This window comes from Epinephelus lanceolatus, chromosome 10 (genome assembly GCF_041903045.1).
Source record: "Epinephelus lanceolatus isolate andai-2023 chromosome 10, ASM4190304v1, whole genome shotgun sequence".
Classification (NCBI taxonomy): Eukaryota; Metazoa; Chordata; class Actinopteri; order Perciformes; family Serranidae; genus Epinephelus; species Epinephelus lanceolatus.
Genome location: NC_135743.1, coordinates 18,811,581 through 18,823,981, shown reverse-complemented (window position 1 = coordinate 18,823,981; position 12,401 = coordinate 18,811,581). Strand labels below are relative to the sequence as shown.

Sequence of the window (12,401 nt, the reverse complement as noted above, 5' to 3'; positions counted from 1 at the left end):
CGGTGTTTGCATTCAGTAAGATTCTAAAGTCAAACTCAGTCAACCTAACCATGTGTTTTTGTTGCCTAAACCCATCCATGTGTTTGTTGTTGAGGGTGTCCCAGATCGTCAGCAATCAAAGCATGTCAACAACCAACATGGTACCTTGCACATCATATATGGATGTGGAAAGTCCATGACCAAAACATTAATATGCGACGAAGTCAGAGTGAGAATGTGTTGGTAACGAGGACAGTTCATCCAGAGTCACAAAATGAACAAATCACAAGAGTTTTAGATTTATCGCATTACGTGATGTTCCGACATTGAACTAAACACTTTCATACTTTCTAACACACTGTGACTTTAAAAACAAACCCAACGTCCTCATGTGAAGACATCACTTTTTTTTCCAAAACTACTTCCTCTTCAAAGGCAATGTTTAGATCTAGCTACTTATCAGGTTCCTCTGATCCCAAACAGCTCTGAGACATTAAAAATATGTGCCACAGGTTGGTTTCCCCCTCCAACAAAAGCCCACTTAAACCTAATTGACCTGATCAGCACATCAAACCTACTCTAAAGCTTTGATATGACTTTGTAGAAGTTGGGATACAGCTCTATTGTAAAACCTAATCCTCTTTGGATCAAACGCCTGAGGCCTAATCCAAACCCAAACTGAGTTGATGGTGACAGCCCAGGTGTGACGTCACCAGGGTGTACAGCACAATCCTGAATCGGTGCGTGGCAGTCAGACTGGGCCGGGCCAGCAGCGGAGGAAGAAGACAACATCTGGACCCGAAAAGGGAATAATGTCGGATTACACACAGACCCCGAAGTGTTTCTGCTCCTGCTGTACACTCGGAGAGGAATAACTGGAGACACTCGAAACTCCTCCGAGGACTATTTTCGTCTGGGAAGCGTGTGAGCAGAGGCTGTCACACACGTCTCCACCATGGATCAGTCCGTCGCAATTCAAGAAACTTTGGAAAGGGAAGAAAACTGCATCATAGTATCCTTTACGGCGTTCATGCACTGGTTTGTGGATTATTAACACTTCAAACGGAGGATTAGCCGCTTCAAACTCAGCTGAGTTTACTCCGTTATGAGAGCTGTGACAACTAGAGGCCTGTCAGGTGGAGGCTCTGCCACGTGTTGACATCTGTCTCAATAAACAGCACAACAATGTATTTACAGTGCACGCAGTTTTCAGCACGAGTCTGGGTTTCCTGGGGTGTGACTTCCCTAAGAATTTGGGCCAACGTGTGTAGTGAGAGCTTTCAGCCACAAGATGGCAGCTTTGTCTCAGCAGCTTCCTCATGCAGCCAGTGGTGGAAGAAGTACAGTTAGGTCCATAATTATTTGGACAATGATACAGTTGTCATTATTTTGGCTCTGTACACCACCACAATGGGTTTTAAATGAAACAATGAATACCTGCTTAAAGTGCAGACTCTCAGCTTTCATTTAAGGCTTTTTTCAAAAATGTAGTATGAACCGTGTAGGAATTACAACCATTTCTTCACACAGTCCCCCAACTTTAAGGGCTCATAAGTATTTGGACAAACTAACATAATCATCAATTAAACAGTCAGTTTTAATACTTGGTTGCAAATCCTTTACAGTCAATGACTGCCTGAAGTGTTGGACACATAGACATCATCAGATGCTGGGTTTCTTCCCTGGTGATGCTCTGCCAGCCCTTTACTGCAGCCGTCTGCACTTCCTGCTTGTGTTTTGGGTGTTTTGCCCTCAGTTTTGGCTTCAGCAAGAAAAACGCATGCTCAATTGGATTCAGGTCAGATGATATGACTTGGCCATTGCAGAACATTCCACTTCTTTGCCTTAAAAATGTCTTTGGTTGCTTTTGCAATATGCTTCAGGTCAATGTCCATCTGCACTGTGAAGCATCGTCCAATGAGTTTTGAAACATTTAGTTGAATCTGAGCAGATAATGGTGCCCCAAACACTTCAGCTTTCATCCTGCTGCTCTTGTCAGCAAGACAAGACTTCACTAGAATAAATACAGAGGGTTTATCACAAGATGCAAACCATTGGTTAGCCTTAAAAATGGAAGGCCAGATTAGAGTTTGTCAAAAACCATCTAAAAAGCCTGTACAGTTGTGGAACAGCATACTATGGACAGATAAAACAAAGATCAACTACCAGAATGATGGGAAGACAAGAGAAGGAAGAAGGGAAGGAACTGCTCATGATCCAAAGCACACCACCTCATCAGTGAAGCATGGTGGATGTACTGTTATGTCATGGCCATGTATGGCTGCCAGTGGAACTGGTTCTCTTGTATTTATTGATGATGTGACTGCTGACAAGAGCAGCAGGATGAAAGCTGAAGTGTTTGGGGCACCATTATCTGCTCAGATTCAACCAAATGCTTCAAAACTCATTGGACGATGCTTCACAGTGCAGATGGACATTGACCTGAAGCATACTGCAAAAGCAACCAAAGACATTTTTAAGGCAAAGAAGTGGAATGTTCTGTAATGGCCAAGTCATATCATCTGACCTGAATCCAATTGAGCATGCGTTTCTCTTGCTGAAGCCAAAACTGAGGGCAAAACACCCAAAACACAAGCAGGAAGTGCAGACGGCTGCAGTAAAGGGCTGGCAGAGCATCACCAGGGAAGAAACCCAGCATCTGATGATGTCTATGTGTCCAACAGTTCAGGCAGTCATTGACTGTAAAGGATTTGCAACCAAGTATTAAAACTGACTGTTTAATTGATGATTATGTTAGTTTGTCCAAATACTTATGAGCCCTTAAAGTCGGGGGACTGTGTGAAGAAATGGTTGTCATTCCTACACGGTTCATACTACATTTTTGAAAAAAGCCTTAAATGAAAGCTGAGAGTCTGCACTTTAAGCAGGTATTCATTGTTTCATTTAAAACCCATTGTGGTGGTGTACAGAGCCAAAATGATGACAACTGTATCATTGTCCAAATAATTATGGACCTGACTGTAGATCTTTCACCTAAGTAAAAGTAGTAGTAGTAATAATAATGATAATAATAGTAATGATGATGATGATGATGATAATAATTATAATAATACATTATGTCAAAGTCAAAGTTTTATCAGGAAAATGTGCTTAAAGTAAAAGTACTTTTAATGCAGCATGATTATATCCTCCTGAGACCTTAACTTTTTTTTTAGTATGCATTTTTAATCTCTCCTAGCTATCTGGGATCAGTAGGACCCGATAAGTATAAAAAACTAAACATCGTCAACAATAATAAAGTCCCAGTGTCCTCAAACGAGATGGAAATAAAGTCATAATGTCTTTAAACTACTAACAGTGACATTTAGTGTCTTACAGTGTCTTACTTTGTTACTGGTGCTTTTTAATGTCTCCAAGAGAAGTAGAACCTGATAAGTATAACTAAGCATTGTCTCTGAACAGGAAGTAGTTTTAGGGAGAAAAATACTTGTCCTCACATGAGGATGTTGGGTTTATTTTTATAGTCACAGTGTGTAAGGAAGTCTTAATGTGTTTATTTCAATGTCTGAACGTTGTTGTGCAAAAACTAAATTACAAATAATGCAACAAATCTAAAACTCTTGTGATTTGCTTGTGTAATAACTTCTTACTTCAATCAAAGAATGTTCACACCTAATTTGTCCCAAAAACCATCCTCAAATGAGACGACAATAAAGTCCCGATATCCTAAGGCGAGTACTTCCTAATTAACAGTGTCTCAGCTTGTTACTCTTGATAAAATTGGTCAAATTTGTTGCCATGTCAAACTACAAACATTATTAATCATCAATAAACAAGATTCAACCATACAGTGTGATCAGGTTTTGGACCTTGTCCACTTTTGTGTCCGATCGGCTGCAGACTGTAGAGACAGCTACTATCCTTTTTGCAAGGATTAGTGTATTGTGCTCTTACTACCACTAGATGGCACAAAACGTGTCTACAAATGAGGACAACAGGTCTACTTTAAGTAGTATGAAGTATGAGGTGCAGGAACCCCAAAATGTGATGTCCACATATGAGGACACAGGGTCTCAGGAGGATATAATGTAATATTTAACTATTATGAATGACTAATAACATGTGAGCAGTATTTTAATGTTGCATGTTGTAGAGATGGAGCTTATCTTAATTATTTTACACACTGCAGTAATTCAAAATGTAAAATGTTTAAGAATGTATCATATTTTATATGTTATTTATTAGTAATGCAGTTAACACAAGGCAGTAATCATAATAGCCTATATACCGAGGGTGACACATAACCCCCAATATTCAAATATGCTCAAAATATCCTCCCATTGTAATGGTAAATACATCTAAAGCAGGGGTGTCAAGAGCTGGCCCGCAAAAGGCTCCAATTCGGCCGACTGAATGACCTTGCACACCTAATAGTGAAGAGGTGCAAGGTTTTAGGAACAAGTTAAAACTTAAAACAAATATTGTTGAAATTGCATTCAGTCTTCTGGAGACATCACAGGCTGTTTGTCACCTGTTTTGTAAATGGATAATAGTGTTTAAAATGTTCTTCTTTGAACAAAAAAAAAGGGAAACGTTTGAAGATGTTTGTTATTTTTAGGATATTATGCAAAGGTTTTACTGGTCTGGCCCACCTGCAATCAAATCAGACCGTATGTGGCCTGTGTACCACAATGACTTCGACACCCCTGATCTAAATTGAAGAAAAATGACTACCCTATGACAGGCAGCCATGCACAGGCACTGCCTTTCTAAATAATGATAAGCAAATGATGGTTCAGGTTAGAATTGGGCTTAGGTTAGGGTTAGGGTAAAGGGTTAGGGAGTGCATTATGTCATTGAGGGTCACAAAAATAGAAGTACAAGAATATGTTTATTTCTGTGTGTGTTCAGACCCTCCGGCATATTTGGCCCCCTTCATTGTTAACTCCATGGCTACAGCCTCGGGCTAATATGTAAATGATTTATTTGTCAAGTAAATACAGATGTCAGACAAATGTAGCGCCGTAAACACAGCACAATATTTCTCTGTGAAATGTAGAGGAATTAATATTAAATGGAAATACTCAAGATAAGTACCTAACCACTGTTATACTGTAGCAAACATAAATCAAATGTTGGCCAAGTACTGACGAAATGAGTTGAAATGAGAGAAAGGTCATGTATTTCCTGGTGAGATATTAAAGGTGCAACATGTTTCCGCTGTATCCTTAACTAAACTCTAAACATGCTGTACAATGCGATGTCTTCTTGGATGAAAATACAGAGAGCAGACTGCTGGGGTTGGTGGAGTCTGCACAAGAGCATGCGTGAGTTTTAACACATAACATAATATGTCATCTGTGTATTGTTAAACAACGTGCTTGTATTCAAAAGCTAACAAAGTAATATTGTAATGAGAGGGAGTGACAGCATGATGTAATCCAGGACAAGGCCACAAACTGGTCTAAAAAATGACCACAGAGTTGCATCAAACTGCCTGACACTGTTACCAAAATTATATATTGTGTGAAAACAGTAGTGTTTACTGCAGAGCTGTGAGGCTACGACTGTGTTGGCTTGTATTACATTTTAATACATGTGTCTGTTTAATGTGTCCAACCCTGCTAACCTCATCCAACTGTGATATATTTTGTAGAATGTTTATTTATACCCATCGAAGGATGGCTATTACTGCTGATGACGTGTCACTGGAGGACATCATACCCATCTCCCTTGACTTTGCTGTCGTGGAGGGTGAGCTGTTTTTATATTTAGTCTTCACTGCAAACAGATGACAGTTGAGATAGATAATTATGTGTTCCTCAACTTAAGATGTTTCTAGTGAAACAGCATGACAGTAATTTCCCTGAAGTGACCTTACACATTTCTCATGCTGCACTCTGTCTTTAGTTTCCTCACCAGAGGAACTTGCGGTCGTTGGTAAGTTGCCATTATTTCCATCGCAGCTTTGCTATTATGTGCTACATAACTGATCCACTGCATGAAACCCAGATTGTCTTTTTTCATCTGTTACAAGGTGCCGATACCAAAGTGAGAGTAAGCTACCAGGAAGAGGAATTAGAGGTCAGGCTTCCTTTTGGGTCCCATTCGCGGCTCTTCCTCAGCGAGGTCAACAGAGCATGGAGTGGTAGGTCGGCCCTCAGAGATGTGTGATATTTTTACATCCAGCTGCTTTTTCAAGGATTGTCACACAGCGTTTAAAACATTCCCACAGTTTTTGGAAATTAAAAATAAGCATTTAGCTGAGATGACATCATTGAGACGATTCATTCAAACAGCGCAGTGACATGGGCCCTCACCTCTTTGCATACATTTGTTGTTAGTTGTTGATATCTTTAGATTTTCTTCTCTGAGTAACACAGGAGGCACCCACGTGTGCAGAAGTACAAATAATCTGCTCTCACCACCTCTTTGGAGGAAACCTGCTCAGCCAGTCTTCTATTGCCAGGAGGTTACGTTATGTGGCAAACTATACAATATGCTTTTCCGCTTTTACATAAGTTTACTGGGAAAAATATGAATACAGAGATAAAAACACAGATACATTTGACTGGCCGTAGGCGGCTGTGGTTCACTACTTTGGCCACTTTTAGACCTACAAAGCGGTGGTGTCACTTCATTTGTCAGTTAACCGGTGAACATGACACATGGCTGACTAAAAGAAAGAGAAAAAGGGGAGGAGTTTGGTTAGTGTACTCATGTAGTTTGTCTTTTTCTCAGTAATATTTACAGAGAGACAATATGAAAACAGTTTAGAGAGGACGTGTGCCTTCCTCTTCAGTACTTCTCTTGAAGTACTTTTTACTTTCTGTATCCTGAATGGAGTGAGCTGCTGAAAGATTAACAGACAGGCTGCTTTGTTAGGGATGTGTTACTTTTGCCACTGGCTCACTATTTTTCACGGTGGAAACCCCACGGGATCATGGACAGAGACTGATGTGTTTCTGTCACTTTTTTTTGTGTGGTACTCTAAGATGAGCCACAAAGGCTTTTAGCCTGGTGAGGGATACTAGGGATGGAGAGATTAAAAGACCTGGCGCCCGTTGTTGTTACAAGGAAGAGTGTGAAAAATGGTGAAGGTAAGCAGATAAGGAAGAGATATCTTTAAGTTACTGCAGCACGTGTAACTATCCTACAACCAAGGATACAAAGCTTTAAAAATGGCCGCTCTTCCATTTCTTTAGCTCAAGTGGAGTACATTAATAAGCACTCTTGGTTATACCATGGCTCTTACTGTTGCTGTTGCTCTAGCTTCTCCACTTTTGCCTGAAAACAGCAGAAAATGTAAAGTTCAGCCCAGGCTCTTCTTGTATTCTTCACTCGCACACCATTGCAAATATCTTTCTTGCTTTCTTTGTCTATCTTCCCTCAGATGTGTGCAAGTCCACCACACCGGCACCCAAATTCGAGTGGATTGGCAAGTACCAAAAAGCCGACAGAGGCCAGGGAGTCGTCAAACAGGCCCTCGCACCTCTCGGCACAACACTCAGTAAACTCAACCAGCATCTGAAAACAGGTTTGTCGTCTTAATTCTATTTGCAGGATTTCTCAGGTCCAGCAAAACTTCAATAATTCGTAATATGTCAAACAGTATCTGCGCACTGGATGACATGAGACACTCGTCTTTATCTCTTTAGCTTTCGCTCTTGCTCAGCATAGATAGCCTCACCCAGATGCACATCCACATCAAAAGGTTACGTCATAAAAACTGAGCGTTTTGCAAGTGCTACTTCCTTTAAAATGCAGTTGGCCCAACCTGAGCGTGAGTTGTGACAAATTTACACAGAACTGGCAGAGAGCCATGTGAAGAGGGACACCAGACACACAATAGTTTTGGCGTGTCATAGAAGAGAAGACACGTGTGACTAATGACAATAATTATGGCTCGATGCCATTTAAGTGCAATGACAGTGAGCCAGCATGTACAACAGCAGGGTAATGGGCCTGGCAGAAGGAAATGGATTGCTGTCATTGTTGATGTATGAATAACACCTGTGGTTTTCCTGCTGTGACATGTGGAAACTACATGGAAACTAATTTAGTTGGCAATTGCGTAAAATTAATTTCTGCAGCACGTAAAGTACAGTACTGTAAAACTATTTTAAGGAAGGGTCACACATAGAGAATTGGAACAAAATGAATAAAAACAACATAAAATCATTAGAGTAATAAGTTATAAAAACGCCAGCTTACACAGGTAGGTCTTTAAAACCTTTTCAAGGTGTGACACAGTCTTAGTGGACCTGATACCAAGGAGGAGTTTGTTCCACATTGTTGGCCCTTGAAAAGTATCTTCAAGTCATAAAGTGATTAAATCATATACACAGAAAAGGCAACCACATATAATAAATCTGCAACAAGACTCCACATATAAGATCTCTGAGTCATGATGTGAAATGCACAATTTGTATGCTTATGCATGCATGCAAGTTTGTGTCATTAATCTTACATGTTGGTGGCCCATTTCATGCAAATTTCACACATCATATTTTTGCATGCTTCATCAGAGCCATGCTGTTTATGACATGCATGCAAACATAATGTAAAAAGAGTGTAATTGTGAAGCAACAAACAAAAATCTAATGCTTGTTTACAACTCATACCATCTTTCATTCAAAATGGACCACAGATATGTAAAGAATGAGGCTGTTGACTCTTTTTGTGTCCTCTTGAAGCGCATAAGCCCAACTTCCTTTATGAAATACTGATGTGATGAGGCGTTTTCAGGTCGCATTTTCTGCACAGTAGCTTTGTGGTTACTGAGCCTCCTGTCCCTGCAGCAGCAGACAGCAGCAGCAGGGGAAGGTAAACTCCTCCTACTACAGCGTTAGCATGGGCAGGTCTGTCTCAAGCTGGACATTGCTCTTCTGCACAGAATGCCTGGGAGCGGTGAATGGAGATGTCTAGCGTGATGAGAGACTCTGGTATGAGAAATATTCCTACATCTGTTTGTTTTTGAGGTGGTGACATGAAACGCCGTCGCGTCGCTCTGTTGTATTCAGCGTATGCTAATTAGTTAGTGTAGCTTCCTGGCTAATGCTAGCTAACAGCATTGGTGGGTGATAGTTGTTATTTCCGAGAAACTGTTATTACCCAGACTAGTTAGAGGGTCAGTATCGGTCAGGTGGAGTACACAAATGTTTTAAAAATGGTTGGTATTGTTAATGTTATCAGTTGCTGCCTCTATATCAAGCTACCCTGAGTGCTAGCTAACGTAGACGCTCGATAGTAACGGCTAATGTTAGTGCTGGCTAAGTGGTCATGGTGTTGCTATGTGACAGAAACTGACACACCTGTTGGTGTTGCAATAACGTGTTTTAGTGACACACAATTGTGCCGTTTATTGAGACACTTTTTGCTTTGCTTCTCAGACAGTGAGCTCGTTTATTTCAGTGATGTTTCCCTGAAAGAGACTTTGAGTTGTGGCTCATCCTGTGAGCTAGGTTAGCCTGTTAGCTTCAATCAATTGACAGTAAACTTCCTCCAGACCGCCTGAATGAGATAAGGTGCCTGCTGTCTGCTTTGCCTTTGACTGTGAGAAAAGTATTTGTGTCATTGAAATGCAATACAAGCGTTTTATCAAGGCGAGACGAACAGGTTTTTCATATCTGCATAAATAGCTGAGACTAAAAAGAAATGACCAAATTGGTTCCTGTGCAGTTTATTACCCATAATTTTATATCACAAGAGGAAGTTGTGCAACTTTGAACTTTGTGCAGTTGCAGTTAAAAAATAAAGCTGTGACAGTTTTAATGCTGAAGATTCTGAGACCTGATACAACTTGACATTTATGCTGACTTGTGATCAACCACAGATAGAGAGGCATATGCGTGTGAAATTGCAGTTGTCAGACTGCATGCAACTTCACTCCTCTGTTGTTAAAGGTTTAGTAAAGCCCATTAGCTGGTTAAGAAAACTAAAGCAGGCGCAGGAATGTAAAATATGCTATCCCCATGGGGTCAAGGCCTCATTCAGGTGCAGGTTACGAAAACAGTTGCAGTATTGGTTATGTTTAACCCTATGGGCCCTAGGCATTTTTGGGGTATTTTTACTGCCTTTACTTTTAAGCTCATATCACAGTCATTATAAAGGCTACATACACATGCTATATCTTTTTTTTTTTTCAGGACAATGTGGGCTATCCAGATTTGTCATCATCTCATGTCCTCCTATGTGCCTGTATTTTATATTAATTTTTATATCAATGAAAAAATACAAATCCGTGTTACTAAATTCTTACATTTTTACATGTATCTCACCATAGCAAGTGACACATTCTGTCACTTCACAGCTGTCCAAAACATGTGGTTTGTGCCAGGCGGACATGATTGCCAGTGTTCTTTCATTATTGCAAGAAATTCCATTGACTCATTCACAAGTCAAAAATGTGTTTTATCTGAAAGAAACATGCAATATTTACATCTAAGATAATAGAAGAATAGTCAACCAAGTGCAATGATGTCCTCCAAGATAATATTTGCGACTTTGTTTGCAGTAAACAAAGTTTGTTGTTGTTTTTCAGTTTCAGTTATATATTGGGGGGGCATTTTGGGCATTAGGAGGGACACATGCCCCCCTCAATGTATATGGTGACTACAGCCCTGTCATGCATGCATTAGGCTACAGTTGTCCGGGTGCGCAAAAATCTTGAAAGCCGGACTACAAATGTGGATAGACAGGGAGAAACACACAAGCCTAAGACGTGGTAAGATACGATATTTCTCACTATATGAAGTGACTGATAACAAGATCTCTATAATGGGTTGTAAAGAAATTCGTCAGGTTTTTATTTTGTAGACAATTAATCTGGATTTATAGCATGATGGGATGACAGCACAATGATGTGTGTGGTATCAGTGGAAAGCTCTGGTTCTGCGCTTTCATGTGATATGTGTGGCATTTCTGTGCGACCCTGCATTCGCGAGTAATCCATCCAAGAGTAATGTGTGTGCAAAACGTGTGTGTCTTGTCGGAAAGCTACAATTCCGCTGTTTCACGTGATATGCGTGGCTTCTCCCTATGACGCATGGTCGCGGAGAAAATCAATAGAGAAGAACAGGTGTGAATTTGGACGCACTATGCGTCGTTCGGGCCCATAGGGTTAAGTAACTAATGACCAGCACATTGTGGCATTACTGTCTTCATCAGGGTGCACACAGCAGTTAACGGTTACTAGTGTTTTTCAGGACCCTACAAGATTTAGTTTTGATCTGAGGCTGTAAATGTGTTAACATTTTTCAGGTGACTACCATATGTGCATGTAAATCATGTCTCAAGTTTGTTTAATCTTGTTTTGCAAGTATTATATGGCACAATGTTTGTTGTGTCACTGCTGTCGCTCTACTTTTTCAATGGTACAGTGCATCTCACTGAGAAAAATCTAGGACTCTTGTATAGTTGTATATCACTTTTGATCCGCCTGATATTCAAAGCGGTTTTGACTGAACACTAAGACTATAAGGTTATCAGTCTTTAACCATCTGTAATGAGTTCTGGTTTAATATTCATCGTGAGTCCTTGCAATACATGTTTGTTAATAATCGTGATCTCCTTTTTAAACTCTGAAAACTGTTGAGTCATTTTATCAGGCTTGTGCACATGGACATTTTTACCATCTGAAATGTAACATTCCTATGCATGCTTCCAAGAGCATTTCACAGTTTGCTGGCGGTTTTCTCAGTCAAACAATGGGCCATCTTCTTTTCCTTTTCCTGTTCTCACAAACATGGTTTTGAATTCAAATGTCAATTAATCTCTCTGGGGATTTTTAAAGATGGTGCTTATAGTTGACCTTGCGTAGCTGAACCTTTCTTGCTTGTTTCTTTCTTTTTACCAAATGTACAAACTGAAACAAACATCATAAGCATTTCTGACATGTTGACCTTTTCTCTGAGTTTGGCCGCAAAGGTCACAACCTGATTTCTTAGTTAAGTTAGACAGATGAGAGCATTTCCTTTGTAAAACAAAGATGCAGCAAAAAATAATGTTGCATGCCATTTGTGGTGATAGTGATAAAAGCAACTGGCTTTAGTGCTGCATTAGACACAGCTGTGGCAAATCTTTAACCTTTCTAAAAGACATTGTGCTGTGCATCTGGCAAAGCTTTGTCAGTCAGACTTATTTTATCTTTAATATACATTGTTTAAGATATTTTCAAATTGCCAAATCCCATTGTTTCACAGGTGTATTGCCTCCTTGTTTTATTTCTTTACCTCTGTGACCTTGTTTTGAACATAGCTGTATAATTTTATGAGAAGTAGTACTGTTAGTATCGATGTCCAGTCAGTAAAATGAAAAGTATTGAAGCCACAGGGTTCTTGCACTGAAAGCTGCACACAAACAGATCATACCACAAATGCACTGAAGGTTGTGATGCTTCAGTTTGCCAAGTAGAGGTTGTGTTGATAAAAAGATTACCAACATGGAAGCTTATTCGTGTG

At 40.0% G+C, this 12,401-nt stretch overlaps 1 protein-coding gene across 3 annotated transcripts in view; it reads left to right on the top strand.

Moving 5' to 3' along the window:
- The first annotated feature begins 720 nt into the window (after positions 1-720).
- Positions 721-12,401, top strand: part of inpp5b (inositol polyphosphate-5-phosphatase B) — a 28,139-nt gene continuing 16,458 nt past the window's right edge. Inside the window, exons 1-6 of one of the 3 annotated variants that reach the window (XM_078171728.1) lie at positions 721-992; positions 5,189-5,267; positions 5,597-5,694; positions 5,851-5,880; positions 5,978-6,088; positions 7,334-7,477. In XM_078171728.1, the coding sequence (XP_078027854.1) occupies positions 935-992; positions 5,189-5,267; positions 5,597-5,694; positions 5,851-5,880; positions 5,978-6,088; positions 7,334-7,477 (520 nt within the window). In that variant the 5' untranslated portion in view covers positions 721-934. Of the gene's footprint in view, positions 993-5,188; positions 5,268-5,596; positions 5,695-5,850; positions 5,881-5,977; positions 6,089-6,685; positions 7,041-7,333; positions 7,478-8,728; positions 8,886-12,401 lie in introns of those variants that run through there. The other 2 variants (XM_033641660.2, XM_033641661.2) reach the window with 2 other exon arrangements.